At 43.3% G+C, this 25,433-nt stretch overlaps 1 protein-coding gene and 1 long non-coding RNA gene across 3 annotated transcripts in view; one reads left to right on the top strand and one right to left on the bottom strand.

Moving 5' to 3' along the window:
* Positions 1 to 16,176, top strand: part of LOC146789881 (uncharacterized) — a 58,088-nt gene extending 41,912 nt beyond the window's left edge. Inside the window, exon 3 of the long non-coding RNA XR_014969489.1 lies at positions 16,111 to 16,176. This is a non-coding gene — a long non-coding RNA (uncharacterized LOC146789881). The remainder of the gene's footprint in view (positions 1 to 16,110) is intronic.
* Positions 16,177 to 20,274: 4,098 nt separating this feature from the next.
* Positions 20,275 to 25,433, bottom strand: part of LOC146789882 (uncharacterized) — a 210,644-nt gene continuing 205,485 nt past the window's right edge. Inside the window, exon 6 of one of the 2 annotated variants that reach the window (XM_085628154.1) lies at positions 20,275 to 21,022. In XM_085628154.1, the coding sequence (XP_085484280.1) occupies positions 20,850 to 21,022 (173 nt within the window). In that variant the 3' untranslated portion in view covers positions 20,275 to 20,849. The remainder of the gene's footprint in view (positions 21,023 to 25,433) is intronic. The other variant, XM_085628155.1, reaches the window with a different exon arrangement.

The raw sequence follows: 25,433 nt of genomic DNA on the forward strand, positions 1-25,433 counted from the left end.
AGAAATCTATAACTAATTGTCTCTTTCAGATAGGTGCATTTTCAACCAGGCAAGACAGCAAGCTGGTAAAAAGATGAATGAGTTTCTCTAAAGACTTGATGCCCTCATCAAGCACTGCAAGTTCAGTGAATTCAATGACGTCAAAGCCATGCATCTCAGAGTCATTGATGATTGCCTCGCCAATTCATTCAGACAACGCATGCTGAATGAGACACTCAGCGTTAGAAAAGGTACTCATGGCTGTGAGAGTCGAGGAAACTGCAGATCAACAGGCTGCTGTTATGGAAGCTGCAACATCCCAGAATGAATCAGCATTGATCATGAAAAGTAGGCACAAACACAAAGTGGAAGCCCGTAAGTCAAGATCTACGAAGAAAACAAAATTGTGTTTCTGATGAGGATTCTCGTTTCCACACGAAGGTAAACGTCCTGCCATTGACCAGATATGCAAAGGCTGTGGAAAACAAAACCATTTCAAAACGGTCTGCAAAGCAAAAGAGAAAGTAATTGTGTCACGACAAGAAGAGGAAATGGACGCTAGAAAGTTCCAGAAGAATTCTAACCATGCCCACAAAGTCAAACAGCAACATCAATTGAGGCAAGTAGAGACTTAACGAAGTTTATCGTCATCATATTCATCTTCCAAAGGCTTTTAAACGTCATAATCGAGCGACACTGAAGAAGATGGATGTGCAATGGTGATGTTGACCGCAGAATGACATTCACATGTAGGATTGGCTGCTTGCAAAGAAGAACACAAGTCAAAGAGAGATAGCCACGTGAAGCGACCAAACTCATTTGAACAGTGCCCCAAGATCAAACTAAAGGTGAATGGCTGTCTTACAACTTTTATTATAGACAGTGGTACAACAATCAATATCATGCTGGCAGGAAAATACAAAGAACTGTCTCTTCTACCACGTCTAACACTGTCAAAAACAAAGGTGTACACATGGGCTGCTTCTATGCCACTGCAAAGTCAAGGGTCATTCGTAGCTACCACGAGGTACAAAAAAACACAGTACAAGCACTAATTCAAGTCCTCCAAGGTACTTCATCTAGTGCATGCATAACTACTCAGTTTCCGCACTGATGTTGACATGAGACTGATATCTATCAACTACACCCTCAATACACATTCTGAAAATAGTATGTCAATTCCTGTCAGTTTTTCAAGGACTAGGGAAACTCAAGATAATGAAGGTGCAACTTCACATTTTTGAGGACATTCATCCTGTTGCTCAGCGACACAGATTGCTTTTCATTTACAGGAGGCCATTGAGAAAGAATTGGAAACATTATTAAAGCATGACATTAAGTACCTTTACTGGTCCGACACCATTGGTTTGACCCTTAGTTGTGGTCCCAAAAAAGGACAGGGGAGGTGCATTGCACATTTGTGTTGATATGCGCAAGGCCAACGAAGCAATCGAGAGAGAAAGATATCCAGGTCCCTACATAGTGGACATGTTTACACACCTGAATGACGGCAAAGTCTTCTCCCGTCTTGAGTTAGAAGAGAACTGTAGGTACATTACTACTTTTTCAACTCATGTTGGTTTGTTCAGATACAAAAGACTCAGCTTTGGTGGGTCATCGGCTGCAGAAATCTTTCAGGATGTAATTTGCCAAGTAATTCAACCCGTCAACAAGCTTTTAACTACAGTGATTTATTGGTGTTTACGGCCACACGAAAGGAGCATGACAAAGCTCTTACACAAGCATGGCGTCTGGTCCCAGATGCAGATCTCACTTTAAATGCAGAAAAGTGTGAGTTTCACAAAACCAAACTCAAATTCTTTGGCTATATTTTCTCTGAAGGGGTTGTGACTGCTAACCTGTAAAAGTGCAAGCATTTTCCTACACTTGTCCCCCACAAGATGTGACAATGCTGCAATCCTTCTTAGGCGTGGCCAGCTATTGCTCCAGATACATTCATGACTTTGCCACAGTGACTGCCCTTTTAAGAGAGTTGACAAAGAAGAATATTCCCTTCCAGTGGTCATCTGAATGTGCCCGAAGTTTCAAGAAAATCTAACACGCAATTGAAAATGCACCTGAAGTGGCTTATTTTGATCCAAAGTTGCATACTGAGCTCATAGCAGGCAGACTCTCCAACTCACAGTGGTCTGACATCCCTCGCGGGGTGTCCATCTCGAGACCAAGACAGGGTCCCACAGTCTCACTTTAGGTAACAAGGTTGACTTTATCCTAGAGGGATTCTTGGCACTACACCTACATACATGTTAGGTACACCTAGGTACATCTAGTTAGGGTCGCATTGTAGGAGTATGCATTATTACTGTCATGTATTTTTATACCTGCCAATATTCATAGTTTTAGCACTATGGTAGAAATCTACCATCCTTTTACTTGGTTGGTGCTTATAATCAATTTATATCTGTTTCTGTCTTATGGTTGTTTCAGCACACCTATTTTACACTAGAATGACGCTGGTTCAATAAATGCTTACTGAAAACGTCCCCACCGTTTATTCTGTGTATCTCTCTGAGACAAAGTGAGCATGAGGTACTGAGCGAAAAGTACTGTACACGATCCATGATGGGACAGAGTTGTCATGTTCGATAGTTGCCAAGAACTATTCACTCCTTGGTAAGAGGGGTTTCTAGTGGCACTGTGAGGTAGCTGGTATACAGGCGAATATACTCGGTGGGGGTGTCTGGAATCAGTCTGGACACCGATCCCAAAGTCTAAGTTGTCTAAACGCGCAGATCCTATATAGGTTTATAGGAACAACACGACATTGCGCCGGCAACGTTGGCTTGGCACTTATTTAACAGTCAAATCTGAGTAGTTCAGTCATGCTATTCTCAGTGACCCCTACTCACATTTTTCCAGAGACATCTTGAGTGGGAAAGGAACAATCCGCCACAGCTGATTAGGCATATCCTACTATTGGCTGTAGGTTTATCAAACTTGAAGGACAAATAGTTCCCTGTTGTGCATAAAACCCTATCTAAGTTTCCTTGAAACATGCTCTTTTTTCCCAATAATGGCAGATTGAGACACCGCTGCACCAGTACACGTGCAACTGCAGCAAGGGAGGAAGAACAAGAAGGTGAAATAAAAATTTCAGAAAATGTCAGAACTACCCTTACTTTAAAACTAGCTGACTATGGAGTCACAGCTAGGGGTGGGACAGTCAAATTTGTGATTGAGGCATACGAATCCTACAGAACATAAGTGTTCTATTCAAGGGTTGAATTCCCACAAGCAGATGCACAAACACATACATTTCATTCTTACACTAAATAAGATACACCAGATGAATACTGTCCGTATGAGGACACTGAAATTCCGTTCACCTACCAGAAGCACATAAACTGGTTTAAAGGCGCCCTCCCACACACAAAAGAAAAATTGAGACTTGGTCCGCTCGGAAGAGATGGAGCAACTTGGCCAGTCCTAGCAGCCAATACACCACATCCAGACATTGACACAATGCCAGTAGCAGACTTACATCCACTTAATAAAGAAATATTAAAACTTTACAGAAACCTGACACAGTTCGTGATGACAACCCTCAAACTTCAGCCAGTAAGGGCTACACCTACAGGACAAATTCAGGGATCTACAACTAAAGAACACCACAAATGCTACATGCAGTTATGGGTAAAATGCCCACTAGACTTGAGCAAAGGCCATTCTGGATAGCTCACAAAATAACACAGTTAGAGGCAGTATTTCCACACACAAGCCCTCAAGAAAAACACAGAACGCTAACAACCTGCTTGCCAGTGGGGATAGTTCCCCAGATAGAGGATTGTACCTCTTAGGGTACAGTTTTCGCTGCCATATCTACCAGAACTCATGATATCCCTTCATTAGCAGTAATACCAGATGTATTAAGACAAATACAGAATGAGTATGGAGCAGAACCTGCTCTGAGCTTAGGGATGAAATTGTTAGGAAATTTTGCCCCGGTATCAGCTATTATATTACCGAACATAACAGGGGTGGCAGCAGCAGTGGCAATACGCCAATGCCTGAGGAATTTCACTCCTTTATAACAGGAACGTGAATTACCTAAAATTATTGAAAACACCTATGATGAATTAGGTAGAGATAGTTTTGGAGCTAGAGCAAAAAAAACTCAACTTATGGGTGATCCTGAAAAATAGAACACCAAGCAAGCATCTGATTCTTCCAAGCAGAAATGGGATAACAATTAAAAAAAACTAAAGAATAGAGAATATAGATCACAATCCTGGGGTGGGTCTCCTCAACAGGAGGTACAACCTTAGGAATCGTGATAACAATAAAAAACCTAACAGGTATCAGGATACTGATACACGTTCCTCTCGTTCCATTCAGGGCTCATCAAAAAAATCCGAGAGGGATGGAGGGTCAGAACACAGACAAAGAGAGCGTACAAAGTCCAGAAACACGCAACGCGCTTCAGACTATACTTCCAAAAAAGAAGAGAAACCAAAATCAAAATCAAAACCTCAATTTAAAAAAAAGAAAGTAGCAGGTCTTAAAGTTAGACATGCCCAGAATTCTAAGGACTCAACTTCTGAACTGGGAATAGGCTCTGAAGATGCACAGCAGAAGTAACAATAGCTCGGCAGAACCTGATGGAATTTTTGGTGACAAAGGAGTTGAATGAACATGTCATGGTGGAGACACCCGATACGAGGTTAAGTGTCCCGCATAGGTTACATGAAATAACACTCCAAATGGAGGGGGGCAAACCCAGAAAAATTAAAGGTCATGACTCATGGATATGACATCCTTTTCGCTGAAAAAGACTGGCCGCCTGAAATTGTTATGGATTGCCCAAAGGAAGAAACACTAATTTTACCGGCCTTTTCCGACCACGTTCTAATATACTTAAAACATACATAGGCGCAGGAGTTGGCGATAGCAGTTGCTCCAGCAGTATAGCGCAAACATGTTGGGTGGGATGCTGAGTCACCTCACCATGTTGTCCCAGTAAAAACTACTCCAACTCCACAGAGATAGTACCCAGTACAACAAGAAACGAAAAAACAGGCCAGGGATATCTTAGATCAACTTAAATACCAGGGTGTAATTGAAACTTGCACCTCTTCAGTGAATAAACCTTTGTTTCCCGTAATGAAACCCGATAATTCATACCGTCTAGTTTTAGACTACAGACATTTGAACACATGCACTAAAATATCTGCAGTAAAGCATGCACATAGTGCCGCATTAATGAATAACTTTGTGAGGAAAAACATACAAAACAAAACTAGATATCTCTAATGGATTTTTCTACCAAAATATAGCGCCCGAAAGCAGATATTTGACAGCATTCTCAGCGCTCGGTTCTCAGGGTCACTTTTGTCGACTCCCCTAAGGGTATAAGAATAGCCCTGAGTTGTTCTCCGCTAGGGTAACAAAGTTACTTCAGAATTTGGATGAAGAGGCATCGTCCTATGTAGATGATATTTATCTGATGGATGATGATTTGAAGGGTCACTTGACCAGGGTGAGCAACATAATTTTGGGGTTCGCCTCTGAGGGCTACAAATTTAATTTAAAAACATCGAAAATAGCCCACCCCAATGTCCTATTTTTGGGATATGAGCTTTCAAGTGCAGGGAAAAGCCTGGCAGCTAACTTTTTTGAAAAGAGTGCGCTGTTCCAACCTCCCAAATTGTTGAAAAACGTACAATCCATATTGGGATTCTTGAATTTTGCCAAAACTTACATTTTAGATTACGCAGAAAAAGTAAAACCTTTCTACGCCCTAATAAGACCTGATTTTTCCGTTAGACATTGGACACAGGAACACACGGATATCCTTCATTCCATACAAGCCGTCATGAAAGCTTCAAAACACCACAAATTTGGCGATCTGTGTTATAGCATGTCAATCTGGGTATACTTACCTGACCTTCAATGAAGGCGAAACAGTACCTATAGCATATAAATCACACCTGTACAGAAACGCAGAAATGCATTTTGCTTCTACAGAAAACATTCTGACAACAGTACAGACTGCTGTAGTGAAAGAAAGAGCACTGGCTCAGTGGAAACTAATAATTGTTGTCACTCCGGTACCAGCCTTAGAGGCTGTCACAAAGGCAAGCATTCCAAATGCTAAAGCTTTACATGCAAGATGGATATGATGGGCTAATTATCTCACAGCGACAGATGTAGATAACAAATTTGACTCTACACTTAAATTGCAAGCATTCCTGCAATACGAACAAGAACATCCTCTCCCGAATGAAATAATGCCTCTAGATCAGTATGAATATACCATTCACACTGACGGATCTGCTCAGCCAGCCGTTGGAAGTAAACAACAATACAGCGCCGCATGTGCGATTGTGAAAGATCGTTTGCAGGAAGGCAAGTTCCATCCTAGCAGTACGAAGACACAGTCTCTAGGAGACCGCACGACACAGCTGGCAGAATTAAAAGTCCTGTTACTGGCACTAATAAATACGGATTGAGAATTCCCCACACTGATTGTGTGCGATTATTTTGACTGTGTCCAGTCATACAATGAATATCTTTACTACTGGGGTCAAAATGAGTTTAAAGACTCAAAAGGTGGCACAATTAAGCATGAAATGCTATGTGACCAGGTAGCTGAGTTGAAAAACGAACTACCAAGAGCTCACATGATAGTCACACTGAGTCATCGACATGATGGCGTTCACGTTGAAGGGAATTCATTGGCTAATGAAGACGCACAGGGGTTAGTACGAACGACTGCCGTAGCTGCAATCACTTGTTCCAAAACGAAAATAGACGGGCAGATAATGGTAGCTGTCATTGCTTCATGCAAAAACAGCACAGCCTTACCCGAAAGGCTTTCCACTCAAGTACTCCTACAAGTTAGATGCAAATATTAAGTATGCTCAAATTCCAGGAGTGGGGGATAGAGTAATACCAAACATGGATCGCAGATTAGGCTTAATACTAGCTGCACATGAAGGTCTAGGTTCTACACACACAGGGATTACAGCAACGGTTTCTTTACTGAAACAAAGCTATTGGTGGCCAGGAGTAACTAAACAGACGAAGAATTTTGTCTTAAAGTGCGACATCTGTCAGCAGGTGAAGGGTTCCACCATGGCGCGTCCAGCGCAGACACCATTACTAATATCAGACAGACCATTTACCTGTGTCGATTTGAACCACTGCGGCCCCCTACAATCCGTTGGGGCTTACAAGTATATCTTGGGTGCAGTGGATTGATGCTCTAGATTCCTGTGGGTTTGTCCTCAGCGCTCGGCTGCCGCTTGAACTGTTGTAAAAGATTTGCGAGTCTTTATAGGGGCATACGCAGTTGGCACATTACATTCTGATCGTGGCCCCGCGTTTAGCTCTAGGGCTTACAAGGAAGCCACGGGAAGTTTGGGTGTTGCACTGCGGTACTCCTCTCCGTACCACCCAGAGGGAAATTCGGTTGTGGAGAGGAAAAACTGGGACTTAAAGCAATCTTTAACAGCAAGGGTATTAGGTTCGGGTGGTAGTTGGGTCAATCACTTATATGGGGTCCAGAGTGCTCTCAACAATATGCCAAGAAGTTCCCTAGGAGGTGTCACTCCTTACGAAGTCCTATTTGGGACGAGAATGTGGGTACCTGATCTTGACTAGGAAATCACAGTGGCGGATGAAAAACCTTTTGACATCAATAAACGTTTTGCTGTTTTACAGGATCTCAAATAATTTGGGACACTACAAAGCAACGTGCAAGTAAAACGCACCACCACTGGGGATGTCAAATCAGTCACGGCAAGACCTGCCTGGTTCGCAAAAGTCAGGGATTTGGTCAGAGAAAAGATTGTGGACAAAAAAGAATTTGGGCCATCATACAGAAAGCCTGTCCTTGTCCTGGCTGTTGAAGGAAAAATAACAGTACTTCTTCCGTCTCTTGCCGGCAAAAAAGAAAAGAGATTTGTCTGCATTGATCTGATCAAACCCCACTATGTGGCTGATCCGGAATAGCAGGCCTCATGGGCTCCTGGGTAGCCGACGCTCTCCTCTCGCTACCATACAGGAGGTTCAGACAGAAAGACTCAATATTTGAAGAGTCACCAATACCAAGTAATGAACTTTCCAACGATGAAATGGAACTCATTCCTGTTGATACAGAACTTCAAAATACAAATTAAAGACAAATATCTATTCGGCCTACCACCGATATCGACTTAAATATGCCTCTATAAGAGACTTCTGCCAGTTCAACTAAACCTGCTGAGCTACCAAAAATAGAGCAAACTGCATCTGGCTACGTCATCGATTTTAATACCTTCTCTTTGGATCCCAGTGAACCTGAAAAAACGCCAGCTCAAGTTCACCGTAAACAACAACTTCATGAATTCTACATTTTTCTGAAAAAGGCTTACCTGGTCTCACCATGACAACTCTGGATAATAACTGGAATACTGTTTTTCCTATTCTGGATTGGCCTAGTAACTGTATTTTGCTTACTCATGAATGAAAGCTTTATCCCAGAACGCTCTACGGTATCAAATGTGAACTTGGTCCTGAAACCTCATACGTTATCTCATTGTGAACAAAGAGACCTGTCCTTCGTGAACATTACAGCTATGCCCACTCCTGATGGTATAGTTTGGGACAGAGTTTCATATGATGTATTTGGTTCCAATGAACTTTTGAAAATACCTCATGTATTTAAAAATTCTTTAAATGATATTACCTCCAGCACATTTTCCGAAGATTGGGATTTTGAAACTGTAAATGATATGTTGTCCGATTTAGAACAATCTGCTGCATTTTCAAGTATTGAAATGTTAGAAGTCACAACTGATTATGACATGATGTATTGTTACCAACATTATGGTCATCACTTTTTACATAAATCCAGTATCCCACAAAATGTTTTTACATACCACCAATTGGAATATTGTCCAACACCACCAAAAAGTAGTTTGAGAACATTTGCACAGACATTTTCCTTTTTTCAAGGTTTAACACTTCTGACCCAACCTCATATTACTAGAAGGTTGCACCTACAACTGCACAGAAAAATATGCTAACACCAAACAGATTTACTCTGCATCCTTTATTTCCCAAGTGTCTGAACAGCATTTGGACTTATGGAAGGACACTACAGACATAAAATCAGTCTGGGGTTCAAAGTAATGGCAAGTTCAGGGAACAGAAGCACTATTTCGAGCAAGCCTCATTCCACAGCAGATAATGTTTCTGAAGGACACTGTGCAACAGACTTCCTGTCTTGGATTAGCCAAGAACAAGGATTTGAACACACCTCGGATTCCCTCACCATCACACTTTAAGGGGTGGCAAAACTTTACAACACGTGGAGGGGATATAATAGATGGCATCATACATTATAATTCATCAGACCCCAATTGGAAGGGATAGTTATTTTGGCCTACAGACACAAATAGATGTCAAACAAGATTCAGAGGTACCACCGAAGGGTTTAGTATCCATAGGCCAGACCAATGCTATGTACAAAGAGAATATCCGGGGATGGTGACATCATACAGTGTTGGGAAGTTATGCCTCGATTGGCTAAAAACCTTGACACTGACCCAGGTGAAACAACACTTATCCTTACTATCAGAAGACATGGATCTAAGGGACTTCTTATTGGGACCCTGCAAGCCACCTCAGACAAGTTTCTTATACTCTGTTTATAATGAAATTCGGAAAATCTCTCAACAAGAAGTCGCGGAGAGACTCCGAGAAATTGATAGAATTAACCTAGAAAAAACGTTAGCTGTAGTTGATAATGGTATGACTACATTAACATCCAGTATTTATTTAGTGGTCAACATTGTATCTTCTGCTATAAATATACTAGAACAGGATGTGTCCATACTACAGCACAGACAGTCTCAGCTAGGTTCTATTATGTTGTTAAGCTGGACACTACAATAATCACGTTCCGGTTATGTACCTTGGCGATTTATCAACAGTACGTCCCTATTCTCTACATACAATCTAACTAAGAAGCAGCTATCAATGGCACGAAGGGGAGCAAAATATACAATGCTGCGTATTGAAAAAACGGACTAATTACCATTCACTATGGCAGAGTCACCATCCACAGAATGGTTAATCCATGGCCACATAACCCTACCGGTCACAACTTTCCAGTTTCAGTATTGCCTAGAACAACAACAGGCAGCCAGATATGAAGCGATGGGTAGGGAATTCATTAAGGAATCTTGGGAATTGCCATACAGATTTCGATGCAGGAGTGGGGACACAGAAATGTTTCTAAGTGGTACAAACAGCAAGAACTCTTTAAGTGGATCTCTCATATGCCAGGATATCATGCTACAAGGGGACTGTAACAGTTTAGTTGCAAACTTATCCTGTCATTTGAAAGGTGCCCCAGCTGCCATGATTAATCCGGTGTTCAAGTTGCTTTCAAATGGGAGTTACTTGATGCTGCATGATCAAGGTTGCTGTGGGATGCTTCTGGGTATCGCAGATCTCATCACTGTTAACTCCAGGGTTACTTGTTGTATGCAAGTATTGTTTCCACTGACCCACACAATCAGGGAGGTGCCGAAATGGCCCTCATTGAATGTTTCCTTTATACGGTTTGATACTCTTAGCTGAATGAAAGCCAAGCTTCTACAGAAATCTGTGTCCTTAACCTCCGCCCGAGAGACTTTTGTTCTTCAGGTCGCAAGGTCCTCAGCTGGGATACAGGCACTTGTACGAACGATCTGCCCTTTCCATTTCACAGAAATGGTACAATGTCTCTTTCTTTTTTTAAAACTTTGTCATTTTGTATATAGTACATCGACAACAACAAATTAGCATTGGCATAACGTACAGCAATATACCGTTGATAGCACGGGAGACACAAGTACAGATGGCAGCCTGCGGGGAAGAAGAGACATAATGGGGGACAATATTCATGGAGAAACAGGCTACAATGCAAAAAAAAGGAAAGCTGAGGTGAAGCACAGTGCACAATGCGCAGCACACCGAGGGCAACCCCCGGCCCCTCGCTTCAGGTAGGTGTTTCATCGCTATCTGACCTGCTTCGGTACAACGTATCTTTAACATGTCTGATATGACGGGTATAGTTAACCTATGTAAGACCATAGGTTCTGGACTGTTAAGCACCTTTCAGACAGTCTTCGGAGTGATTCCAAACTTCATACACTCCTTATTCTGAAGTATTTTTGGAGGACTTCCGCTAATCCTGATTGTAATTTTTCTGCAACGCAATGGATGTCCCAGTCACCAAGGAGACGGAAAAAACGCTCCTGGAGCGCTGATACCGTGATCGCATGGTACTCTATCTGGGCACACCTCACCTTCGAGAACTAAGTGATTCTTGGTTTCTATTGTTTCGACCAGTCTGGACTGACTGTGTTTTGCCTGTCCTCTGATGCCTGTTCTGCGGACAAGAATGAGTGTTGGATCTCTGTCTAACACTTCCATCGGTTGCGCCACTGGACGTGGAGGCTTTTCTGGACCCAATAACGGCTCATGTACTGCTGTGTCCTCAGCGTATTCCCATGTTGGTGTCTGCATTCTTAAGGCCACCACAGCATGCTTCAGCTCGTGTTAGAACGGATACCAGCAGCACCTCTACAAACACTCAGGCCTTGAATGGCATACAGGCTTCCCCAGCATCGGCTGTGGGCGATACAGAAGAGCATCTGTCCTCGATTGACCTGATCTGTGAGGTGTTGCAGGCACAGTCGTTTGCGATGGAAAGTAACAGTGATGTTGCGTCTCCCAGCCATAACACAAACATTTGGCTCATCATGTGCTGGGAAAAATTTGGCCTTCTTCAAAACAACCACATTTGGAATTTTAGGTAACTAACACTGTTCTTTTTACTGAACAGCTTGGTTTTCAGACACTCAAACTATATATATGAGCATACTTTAGTAAGACTTCTACCGCTTTAAATACAATTTTAGCATTTTAAATGTTTTACATTTTTTACGCAGTCTTTTATGGACTAATTAGTTGTTTGCGTACAATGCCTAAAAGTGCATTACAAATTTTAGTACGTCGTCCAGTCGGATGAGAAGTGGGTGGTATGTTTCATATAGGTACACAAATATAAGCTCAGATAGCAACCACACCTTTCACCTATATTTCCCCTACCATTACATTACGTAACGGTTCTTGGGACTGACCTTTTACCTAGTTACGGAACTGCTTACAGGATGTGGGGTTTTCCCTGAAAACTAGCCTCATTCATTATGCATGACGATTCTTGGAAACCCAGCAGAACTACCATCTCTTGCATAATAACTATGTATAAGGGTAATTCCTTCCGTCATCCTAAGTCCTACATGACACAGCAAGGTAGATCCCCTGAGGGTACCACTTTGGGTATATAAACACCATATCTTTGCTGAGGCAGGAGAGGAGAAAATGGACCTCCATGCTGACACACTGAGGTGAGACACTGAGGTTCCTGCACGTAGACACTTCAGCTCGCAGTGATCTGACATCTCTCGCGGGGTGTCCATCTCGAGACCAAGACGGGGTCCCATAGTCTCTCACTTCAGGTAACGGGGTTGATTTTATACTAGAGGGATTCGTGGCTCTACACTACATGCTAGGTACACTTAGGTACATCTAGTTAGGGTCACATCGTAGGAATATGCATTATTACTGTTAGGTATTTTTTAAACCTGCCTGTATTTATTGTTTTACACTGTTGTAGAAATCTACCATCCTTTTACTCTGTTGGTGCTTATAATCATTTATATATGTTTCTGTCTTATGGCTGTTTCAGCACACCTGTTTTACAATAGAATGACGCTGGTTCAATAAATGGTTATTGAAATCATCCCCACCGGTTATTTTGTGTATCTCTCTGAGACAAAGTGAGCACGAGTGACTGAGCGAAAAGTACTGTACTGTTTCCATAATGCCTGATGGGACAGAGTTGTCATGTTCGATGGTTGCCAAGAACTATTCTGTCCTTGGTAAGAGAGGTTTCTAGTGGCACTGTGAGCTATCTGGTATACAGACGAACATACTCGGTGGGGGTGTCTGGAATCAGTCTGGACACAAATCACACAGTCTATGTTGTCTAAACGCACAGATCCTATATAGGTTTATAGGAACTACACGACAGTTCTTGATTTACATTTGGTTAGGTTTGTCATGGGCATTCAGGTTGTTTCTCAAAACTGTAACATGAGCAAACATTAATCAGAATTGTTTAAATCGTATTTACACGTATGAATCACTCTTCTAAACATACACCAATTTCTTAGATATAAATATACATACTTCATGAAAAAACAACAGTCTCTGAATATGCTGCGGATCCTGTCCGATCCTCAAGTAGCTTTAGAATCCAAAAAGTACAATAAAATTCATGGTTTATAATCCATAAAGGATATTCTCTAAAAGTACTTTTAAGTCACTTAACGTCACTTTCAAAATACAATTTAATCAGTTGGAATACTTCTCTGAGCTTCCTTTCAAGCTTCCTTTCACGAGCCTTCTAACAAATGTCTCATGGTAGGGTCCTGGCAGCCCAACAAAGTATCTCAATAAGCTAGAAACAATGCTCTGGCCCACACAGAACTTATACTCAATATCATCAATATGGCCACAGATATTTACAAAAGTCAGGGAAACTTCAGTAGTCTCGAGGGAAATGTGGTCTCTAATTATTTGTTATTTGTTAACTATGTGACAGCCTAATCTCAGCTTCAGAATCACTTAGATGTTAGGTGGAGGTCGGAGGAAGGATGTTAGGTGGAGGTCCGAGGAAGGATGTTAGGTAGAAGTCTGAGGAAGGATGTTAGGTAGAAGTCTGAGGAAGGATGTTAGGTAGAAGTCTCAGGAAGGATGTTAGGTAGAAGTCTCAGGAAGGATGTTAGGTGGAAGTCTGAGGAAGGATGTTAGGTGGAAGTCTGAGGAAGGATGTTAGGTAGAAGTCTGAGGAAGGATGTTAGGTAGAAGTCTCAGGAAGGATGTTAGGTAGAAGTCTGAGGAAGGATGTTAGGTGGAAGTCTGAGGAAGGATGTTAGGTGGAAGTCTGAGGAAGGATGTTAGGTGGAAGTCTGAGGAAGGATGTTAGGTGGAAGTCTGAGGAAGGATGTTAGGTAGAAGTCTGAGGAAGGATGTTAGGTAGAAGTCTGAGGAAGGATATTAGGTAGAAGTCTGAGGAAGGATGTTAGGTAGAAGTCGGAGGAAGGATGTTAGGTGGAAGTCTGAGGAAGGATGTTAGGTGGCAGTCTGAGGATGCTGCTGTATTTGAATTAGGAGAGAACACATTTGGAACAGCAGAAGCTCAGCAACAACAGAAACACTGTGATTGGGTCAAGGACTGGTATTTTTTATTGAAAGTGGTATTGATTGTCCGGAGGACAGGTTCACATCATGTAGGGATAACAGTTTTGTAGACTGTGAATGTTGGCAGAGCCTCTGATTATTTAATGTAATGGTCTGATGTCTAATCGAGCAATACAGTACACACAACGGTGGAGGGAATGCATGTCATCCCAAATGCTGCACAAAGAGAGGCCTTGGTGTATTAAGCTGACACCACAGCAATCTGTTCACAAGTTTGAGTTCAGAATAGTGGTGGCACAATCCAACAATATAGGAGTAAACAGATAATGGCAAATCAAGGAATTTACTTTGCATACAGCACTCAGTTACCTATTTTGGTGCCAAGGTTGTGCTTAATCAAATGCCAAAAAAACCAAGCATTGAAAATGCAATAGGTCTCGCCTTTAAGTTAAAGCCATTTGCTTTGCTAATGCTATTGTATAGCAAAGCAAATGGCTTTAACTTAATAAAAGGCGATACCTATTGCATTTTTAATGCTTGTTTTAAATTTAATGGCAAAGTATGCAAGTTACCACTGTCAGCCGAAGACAGAGCAAAAGATGTGAGATTGTATTCTTATATTACAAGACACCAGAACGTACTGTAATGTATCTGGTTTTGTTTCAAAATATACTGTTTTGACGTAAAAATGGTGCAAATATCGTTCTGCTCTAGTACAAAGTTCAGTAACACAGTTATGGGACCTTAAACGGAATAAACTGAGCCACGTACAGCAGAAGTGATGCGTTCCTTATTTCACCCCAAACACCCTCATACATAGCAAAAACAGAATCCTGCAGAGTAGATCAAACGTACTGCTTTACAAGTTAGTATAAGCCGCCCCAAATAATGAATTTTGAGCAAGGTACAAAAAAAAAGTAGGGAGAGTTGAAGGGATGTTTGCATTGTGTTGAGACATACTGATGAAGTTTATTGGGGAAAGCCATCTGCGGATGCAGCATTTAAGCCAAATTACACATTATTCGCCGGAGAATGGAGTCCACATATTCAAGAGCTGTAGGAAGTACATAGATTAGATTCATTGCCTTAGTCAGGATCTGGGCACACTGGGCGTGTACTCACAATGGTATTGTAGTGAAAATCCCGATTTGGAATGTTCCCAAAATAATCTAGGAGGTAATCCTATACACACCGCACTATTGCTCATGTCAAGCTTTCAACATGTAAACTACATTGAGTTACTGGGAGCATCCACGCAGTGCTTTAAGCTGGATGAAAAAACTGGGGGGGGGGGGTAGTTTCTCAAAGGGGCGTGGCCAATGTAATTAAGGGCGTGGCTTAAAACACATAAGCTAAAACATCTGTGTTTAGCATAGTTAGGGTGACCAGATGTGCCCGTATTCCCAGGACGGTCCCCGTTTTTGGAGAAGTGTCCCCGTGTCCCAACACTTTTCTCCAAGTGACTCAAATGTCCCTGTTTTCAAACAGTGTCCAGGTTAAACACAGAAATGTCCCTGTTTTTCATTGTTCCGGTTGAGCATGCGCGCGCATGCTCGCTTTGCACTGTTTACGGCATATGTCGTCACTGAGGTGAGCGCTGTAGCAAGAAGGGAAATCCTTTGAAGAGAGACATTTTACACGCAGCGCTACCTACGTCATCTTGCCAGCCAAAGTTTCTACTTTGGATAAAACAATATTTCTTCGTCCTGTAGCTTGTATTCATAGCCATACAAACTTTTCAGTAGCCCTTATGCATACCGTGCAAGGATTAATGCATTGCTCATTCCATGTTTTATTCATAACCAATTGATGCATGCTCTGTGTTCTCCATGTCAAAGCTATGACTTGACCTTTTGACTGACCTTTCAGATCACGGCAAACTGTTGAGCTGGAAAGGACTTAAAGGAGCAGGGTTAACGCCTGTGGGAGAGGTGAGCAGCGCTGCTCGAGCTTTTTGCTCAGGTCTTCACACAATTGCGCTATGAGATTGTACCAATGCACTATACATACCCCAGTAAGGTAACATGACATCCCAGCAGTGACCACGCAAATGTGGGAGGACTGTGTGGTCGGCCAGCCTTTGCCACACTTAAGACCCTAAGGCAGTAATACCTGGAGAGAAGTTTTTTTTTTTTTACATTGGTCCATGGCTGCCATTTGGCAATTTAGCATTCCGCAGTTTACCTCCCATGCTTTTCTGTCATGAGCAACTAAGCAACATTGGTGAGTTGTACTTTACGTGGTGCTGATGCGCAGCTATAGAAACTAGCATTGATAAAGCTAGTAAATCTGGCGTTTGCTAGCCTGTGATGTTTTATGGATTTTTGGCAAATATATGCTATAGTCCTTAAAAGTGTAAATGAAATAAAAAGTACTAATGCTGCTGTGTAAAGGAGAGGGGTGCCAATAAAAGACCGCGGATTTGTTGTCTGTAATGCTTCATCTCGGTCTGTGAGGGAGCTGTCATTGTAGTCCTTTTTCTATGTCTATGACAGCTGTCAAATAGTCCTACTTTTATGTCGATGGTTACTGCAAACTGTGGTCCTGCTTCTATGTCTATGACCTGTCCCCGTTTTTTGTTTTGAGAATATGGTCACCCTAAGCATAGTGTGCCGCCCACCTTGTATTTTGCAGGTTCTTTCTTTGCATCCACCTATAGAATACAAGTAAGATTCACCTACAACATGACGGGACTACTGGCTTTGTCAATGGTTGTTAGTTATATAAGGTAAATAAGCAACAACTATTGCTTTGTTCTGACATGATGAGACTGTGAAGTTGCATCAAAGGCAGTGAAGGGGGGTACTGCTGCAGAGTTAAGGTTTTTTTTCACCCTGATGGTGAGGGCAAAAAGGGAGAGCGCGATAGGGAACCGTTTCAGCGCCTGTTTTTTAGAACTGGCTGTGCTCACACCAGCAGGACCCGGCACACTTGAAGTCCTGCATCCGGGGCTGAAAATAGGCTATATGAACTCCAGCAATCACCAATCGATCCGCAAGTACCACTGACTCGTAGCCGGAATACAAATATTTACAAATATAATATAACTCTGCCATTTGTACTTTTATTACCACAGTGCATAACAATAAATAAATATGCAAGCATGCTACATTTAAAAACAAATATAGTCTATCTTAATAAAGTGAGCAGATAGAGTTGGAGTATCGTGGCTTCATCCAAGCAACTGTACAGACTATGACGCTGCATGGACTCCACATACATAACGGACCACCAAGAGGACAGTATGCAAACAAAACTACCCGCCTAGGTAACTATGCACCTTACGAACAATCGTCTTACAAAGATGGATATACTTTAAAATATTATCAGATTTCTGTTCTTGGTCTCGGTGCTTTTTGAGGAATAACACAAAGATACAAAATACAAAGTAAACAAAAACGATCTGTGATGGTAATATTTCATCCCCTGTACAGCCGCAGGGGGTGCTCAACTGACCAATCACGCGGATTTATAGCGCAGCTTGTCACCCGAGGGGGTATTTAGGCGCTAGAGGGTCACGATGGTTCAGGCGCCAGTCCATCTATTCCTTACAGTACACGGACACTGGCACACGTGTTGTATAAAGCGCAACAAAGAAGTTGATATTCGAACACAGCAAGACGTGAAACGAGCCATTGTAGCTGGCACATGATAACCCAAACTTGGCTCGGTTCACTCACCCATCCTGGGTGAGCAGTGCATGGATGTTTCAAAGTTCATGTTAGAAAGTATCCCTTTCTAATGAATGCCAATCAATAAAGTGATATCATTAAATATGCTTAAGTGACACGCTTTCTTGTATTAAAGAAATACTGCGGTTTGCTGAACCTATTGCACAGAATATATTTTATGGCTTTGCTCGTACTCTGGCTCTTAGAACCAAGACAGACCCTTGGCTCGGCTTCCTAGCCTGCCCACCTCTAGCTCAGAGCGTCGTAAAATGTTGGCTGCTTCGATGCTTGTTAACGGGATTCTCATTAACAGATGCTGATGCACATCCCCTTCACCCATTGCCCCCACAAGGATACTATCACACTGACTTCACTGCTGGCATGGTTCAGCCACTGCATAATGCAGAGACTTCGGCCGAAAGGCACACAGAGGGGACAGCATCCTAGTGTTGCTCACCTGCTTGGGTGGTAGCTGAGAACATGGGGCCACCATGGGGGGAAATGGCCAGTCACCCCTCTGTTTCATTGCCCTAAGCGTCATGAGGGGAGGAGTGAGGCTAAGAGGCCTTGTAAGGCTTTTCTCCATGGATTGGCCATCCCGCGCCGTCTCTTATTTATTGGTATTCGGTATCTTCAATCTGACAGCGTGCTATACCTATGGGTGGCACTCAAACGTGCCTTGCAACAACTTGTGATCGAGATTAAGAAATATACAACAGCACTCGGTCCCACATTGGAGGTCGCTGCTGTTTACCGCCAGGAAGGCTGGCTGTTAGCAGACAGCTTCCTTTCCAACAGGTGGTGGTGGCACAGCATCAGATGTACACTTACGTGAACACAGGCCTCGGAGCAGCGCCAGCTCTCCAGTGCTACCTGACCTGCTTGCACAGGCTGAAGAGATAAAAGCCCGTCTTTCTCGAAGCTGTGCGCACCATACACTCTAGCCGAGGCCACGTTCTACGTGCAGGGCCGCCTCCAGTGCGCACAAGACCAGAACCAAATTACCATCGATCGTTGCGCGGTGTGACATCCAACTCCAACACGTGCAACACTATAGTGAGCTCACAGGACGCATATTGCTGTGTACCACCAAACCCCTAACATGGATACGCCACAATACCGGTACCAACAGAATTACTCAACGAGCATTATCAAGCGTGAGAGAACTAGAAATCTGTCACCCACTAATCAACGTCCACAAGAAGTTACGTGCAGACTGCTCTGAAAGACCATTTTCTTGCTAACGAGGCCTTGTTGCGCTTCTACCCTATCTTAGTGCCGCAAACACAAAATACAGGTATGTCTCCTGTACGCGGCCCCTCTCCGAAAGCCGGCCACGGGTTGAGGGACGAACACCCCCACAACATCCCATGGTCACGGGCGAGGGAGGGAGCATGTCGCGCTTTGCCCCAGATGCTACACTCTACCTTGCCAGACCTCGTTCCTCGAGTGTAGCACGTATACAGGAGGACCTCTACGCCGGACACTCGCGCCGCAACTCTTCTCCTCCCTCCGTAGCTTCCTCCTCTCACTACCCGGCATAGCTCATAGCTGGATCGCCTCCTCCGCTCCCGAAACTGGGCGCTGATCCCATATGCCGCTCGTCAGGGAAAGGCTGGTCGATTCGACGGCCGATCACTGATCACGTTCACCGTCCCCTGCAAATGGCTAAAAAGAGAGAAAAGCCAGTTACGGGCCCTTTGACGGCCCAGACCCGTATGCTGGGGAGAGCGAGACCGAGTGTTTACTTTTGCATCGTGCTTTCACTTTAAGTGAAAGCGTGATGCAAACGTAAACACGCGGCTGACTTTGCCAAAGCTGAGAGAGAAAAAAAAAGTGTGTAGGGAGTAATAAAGGAGAGAGTGTCACGCCACCGGTAAAAAATCAAATCCCGGTGGGCGTGGCCAAAAGGAGACAAGGCGGCAACAAGGAGGGACTAAGAAGCCTCCTTTACAATGAGAAGCCAGCGTTTTGCATGCAAGATGACGCGTACCAATCAAAAAGATGGGCGGGCTTCAACTCCGAATCTGAGAGCTTTGGAATCTGTATTGATTCCAAGAAGCTCTCGTATGACGAGAGCAGCGCATGCGCGCTGCTTTCGTCAGCCGAGACCTAAAAATAAGGACAGTGAAAAGGAAAAAAGGCAGAAACGTCCCATAAGAAAACTATAAAGTCAAAACCCACAAAGGAATAGCATACCAAGGTCTGATATAAACTCACATCAGCACATAAACCAATCAATGACAGGGATAAAAAAAAAAGTGGATAAAAAAAAAGTTTTTAAAAAAAGTCCACTTCCACAATACAAATAGCTAGATATTCTCAGATTAGCTTCTCACATTACTAACCACAGAAGAGGAAGAGGTGTTCAACTTGTTTTATTAAGAAAAAGTGTAACAAAAACAGTACTAAAGGAAGTTGCAGAGGATCAATTTATTCCTCGCTTATTTTTGGCATCCGCTCGAAATCTTAGGTTTTAAATCTCTTAGAAAGCATCCACTACCTGCAAGGTAGAAGAGGATCATAGCATCTTAAAACTAGCAAAGGGGCAAACTAGGAGTAGGATAAGGAATAACACAATCCTAGCCTTATGGTGCAGGAGGTTCTTTAAATTCTATTATTTAACTTTGGCCAGTACAATATGCACAGTAGTGTGAATATGATATACAAAAGAAAAGAAGAAGTAAGCGAGTCACATTATTCTCCCAATATTTAGGTTTAACAGTGGAATGGAGTACCAGATAATAGAGTTGCAGGTATAAGGGTTTAGGGTATAACATAGGAAGAGGGGAATTCTCCACGAAAGAAACTCAGAGTATGCGTCAATAGAGTCTGCTAAAATGCTGATGGACATAGGAAGGCACTAGATGCTTCAGAGCGGTTTTCATCCACTCAAACAGTCAATTCTGCTTCTGATCACTGATGAAGAGGTGTTCTTCACTTGGTTCTTATTTTCTTTGCTGGGCGCTTCTCTGTGCTGTTGTCATTGCCACCTTCAACAGTCTTTGACTCCAGGGTCTCCAGAACATCAGGGCACACCTTCTCAGCCACCGCCCAAGCCCAGAGGCATAATTCCACACGGTGGGGGGTCCACTCCACTCCTGCGCCTGCTGAGCAAGATCAAAAAGAAAACAATGTAGTAAACATAAAATGTAGCCACAGCTACGAATCATACTACTTTTTCTGATACTCCATGTTATTTATGATTCTCCCTCGTTCTTTGCCACTGCATGTTTTCCTATCATATTTAGGGAATGCTAGGGTGGCTATTTCTCAAGATGTCATGCCGCCACTGGCACACCGATCAGACCGTGGAGAGTGCTGAACCATCTGAGCCTGACTGAGTAGGCACTGAGACAAAATCTGCACTGCCATTCCGTTTATTTATTTGGAGCAGTGAGGAGTATTTCTAGCAGAAACTATGTACATTACGCAAAGTGCACCTTATGTTACACAGGACAATAGATGGATTGAGTCAAGTTACACAAGACCAATGAGGTTATTTCTGGAAAATATTACATAAGCTATTGACAAAACAGAAAAACACCACTGACAACCAGACTACTTAAAACTGTACTTCAAAAATGAATCTACAAAATATCAGCTTAGACAGCAGCTGTCTCTTAGCACGTGGTATACATGAAAATAAGAACAGGTCACTCACTGTAAGGCCCCTCCTTGACAAAGTTTAACCATCATGGCTTCAAAGTTTCAAGAGATGGAAGTTTAGTTTTGTTTTGAAATCCAGCACTGCTGGGCTTGCCCTGATGATCAGTGGGTGAGCCTCCAATGAATGGGCCTAAGAAGGTGGTAGGACAGACTCTAGATGTCCACATTAGGAGAGAGAAGCGGGAAGAAAGGCAGCTCACCACAGTGCCAGTAATGCCAAGGGTCCATAGGGTGTGAAGTAAGGTAGAATGTTTAATGGTGTCAAATGCAGTAAATCTTTATAGGAGAATAGTTTAGCGGTAGGTGGCTGTGGCAGGCAAAGGCTATGACTTTGCAAAGGCAAAGGCCAACTTCTCTCTCTTGCTACTGGAATTACTTGCCCCCCATGTGATTTCCTCCAACAAATTTGTGCTAATGGGTGATTTCAACATTCATAGCGAAGTAATAACCAATACTGATACCGCATCTTTCGTCAACGACCTATCCACCCTCAATCTTAATAAAATCAACCATGGCCCCACCCACTCAGCCGGACACACACTGGACATCAGCTTCTCCAACTCCCCCTCCTCACATGCAATGCCACTAAGACAATCACCTGGTCTGACCATGCCATCATCAATTTCCAGATACAAGAACTCATTGCGACCCAGCGTTCTGTCATTCAAAATCGTCCCTGTTACAGACAATGGTATAAGATCAACCCTTACACCTTTGCCGCCACTTTCATCGCACCATTAAACTCTCCTCATAATAAACTAGAAGACAACCTAACACACCTCAATCAATCTGCCTTGTCAGCCATTGATAAAATCGCTCCTATAAAACAGAGCTCTTCCAAACCCACATCACCCAAGGCAGCATGGTTCTCCCCGGAACTCCATATAGAAAAAAACAGCTGTAAAAATCTTGAAAGGAAATGGCGTTGCACCAATTTCGAAGCTTACAAAGAAAAGTACAGAACCGCCTTGTCCATATACCATAAAAATATTAAACGCACCCGCAAGTCCTACATAGCCCTTCAATTCAGTACAGGTAAAAACACTCCTAAAGCTATGTACCAACTTCTGAAAACCTTCACACATCCCACAGCTTGAAAAACTACAGAAGCCCCCTCTCAAACACTCTGCGATAAAATTAGCGACCACTTTATACAAAAAATCGACACCATCTATAACAAAATAATTTCCTCTAAGAACCCCCCCTCTCCAGATATTAACCCGGACACCCCCCACACTTCCCACCCAACCCCTCCACCCTCCTAAAATTCCCATCACTCACACAAGAAGACACCGAGTCCATAATGGCCAAAATCACCTCTGGCTCTCCCTTAGACACAATTCCGGGCAAGATCATGGCATCCTTAGCAAAACAACTCTCTCACCCAGTCTGCTCCATTCTAAATCAATCTCTGGAGGAAGGACATCTACCTATCGCTTGGAAAGCGGCCCAAGTCATCCCCATTAGGAAAAACACCAACTTACCCTCAGATAACTTGTCCAACCTCCGCCCCATCTCCCTCTTGCCTTATCTAAGTAAAACCATTGAAAAACATGTGAATAAACATCTCTCCGACCACATCGAAGCTATCGGTTACCTTGACCCGACTCAATCTGGCTTCCGCCCAAATTATAGCACCGAGTCTTCCCTCATAGCCGTCACCGACAACATCAGACTCACCTTAGACCAAAACCAACCTACCCTCCTCGTGCTATTGGACCTCTCGGCAGCGTTCGATACGGTCGATCATCAGATTCTGCTTACAAGAATCAGAGAGGCAGGAATCTGGGGAACGGCCCTGAAATGGATGAACAGCTTCCTTACTAATCGCTCCCAGACCATCAATCTTGGGCCTTTCCGGTCTAAGCCTCAAAATCTGACCAAGGGAGTCCCACAGGGTTCGTGCCTAAGCCCGACCATGTTCAACATATACATCTCCCCCCTGGCTTCCTTATTGCATCACTATGGATTCGTCCCAATATCTTACGCAGATGATACTCAACTTACTTTTTCCTTCAACAAAACCTCCCAGACAGCTGAACACACTTTCTCTTCCGGCATGCTGGCAATCTCCCATTGGATGGAAAACAACTTCCTCCAGCTGAATGCCGGAAAGACGGAAGTCATGCTCTTCAGTGACGCCCCCCTCCTGTGGTCCCCGCAGTGGTGGCCCCCAGAACTGGGCTCCCCCCCTCCCCCCCCCCCCCCCATCTACATCAGTAAAAAACCTTGGGGTGTTCCTTGAACAGCCCCTCACCTTGAAAAAACATGTGTCACTCACTGTGGGTTCATGCTTCCACATCCTAAGTCTCCTGAGGAAAGCACTTCCCTATCTCCCTGATTCCATCAGAAAGACCCTCACTCAAACTCTAGTGATGAGTAAATTAGATTATTGCAATGCTCTCCTAATCGCAGCCAACGAGTCTTCATTGGACCGCCTGCAGGTAATACAGAACACAGCTGCACGTTTGATCTTAAATGCCCCAAACAGATCTGCCTCTCGTCCCCTCCTCCATCAACTACATTGGCTCCCCATACGACTTCGCATAAAATTTATGATCTGTTGCCTCGCCCACAAAGCAATCTGGAGACAAAGCCCTCCCTATCTAGTGGAGAGACTTCACCTCTACACCCCCATCCGATCCCTCCGCTCTAGCTCCCAGTCACTCCTTCAAATCCCTAAGATTAGGAAAGCACGCACAGGAGGGAAATGCTTCTCCTATCAGGCCCCCCGCATTTGGAACCAGCTTCCGCTGGCCCTAAGACAATGCCCGACTACTGGAAATTTAGGAAAGCTCTCAAAACCGTCTTGTTCCCAGCCTGAGTACCTCTATCTATGCTTCACTGCCGTATCCGAGCGCTGAGATACCCCCGGGAGTGATTCACTGCGCTTTATAAATAATAAATCAAATCAAATCAAATCAAATCAAATGACGTTAGCTATGTAGGTGAGGGTTGTTTCAGCAGACTGGAAGCTACTGAGCAGATTGTTGGAAGTGAGGCCGGGTCAGGTGGTTAAAGACACTATGATCAAGTATTTTAGTGAAGGCCGGGAGCAGAGACACAGGCTAAAGCTGTATGTTTTATAATTAAGGGTAGCACCACTGTAGTTTTAAATCATGTGGGAAAGTTACAAGATAGGAGGGCGTTGTTGCACAGGACAGACTGTCAGAGCAAGATGTTTTATGGTTTGAGGACTGAAGGAAACACACAAAAGTTTAGAAGATTTTAATATTGGCATAATCTCCAAGGGGGTGTAGGTGAAAAGTTGGCAAGAGCAGAAGAGGGCAGTAGGTGGTGTAGCAGGGCAGTAAATGAAGGGTAGTGGAGAGATTAATAGGGAGTCAAGGGTTTGTCTTACATTTTCAAGACAATTTGGTGGCAAAGTTTGATGTGGAGAGAGAAGAAGCAGAAATAGTTGTTGTAGAAAAGGGAAGCACTTTTTAATTGTGCATGCCAGTAGTTGTGAGCCTGGCTAAAGAGAGGTGATGAAGGTTTAGGAAGCAGACCTATTTAGCATTGTCAAGTGCAGTAAACATCGTGTCTAAGGCTTGTTTGTATGTACACAGGTTTTCAGAAGGCTTTTGTGACAGTTATAAAGTGTGCAAATAAGTGTTTTGGAGGAACAAATGTGCAGTGTACTTAGTGGTTGGGATCACAATGCTTTTGGAGAGAATGTGTACATACAATAGTGATAGTCAAAAGCTTGTTGGAGGACCGGTTTGAATTTTGTGAATGATATATTCTGTTGTAGGGGAGTCCATCTGTGTAATTTGGTCTAGGAATTTAATTTAGGAAAGCAGGGAGCGAAGTGGTGGGCTAATCTCATTTAGACAAGTGGGGTAGAAATGA

This window comes from Triturus cristatus, chromosome 10 (assembly GCF_964204655.1).
Source record: "Triturus cristatus chromosome 10, aTriCri1.1, whole genome shotgun sequence".
Classification (NCBI taxonomy): domain Eukaryota; kingdom Metazoa; phylum Chordata; class Amphibia; order Caudata; family Salamandridae; genus Triturus; species Triturus cristatus.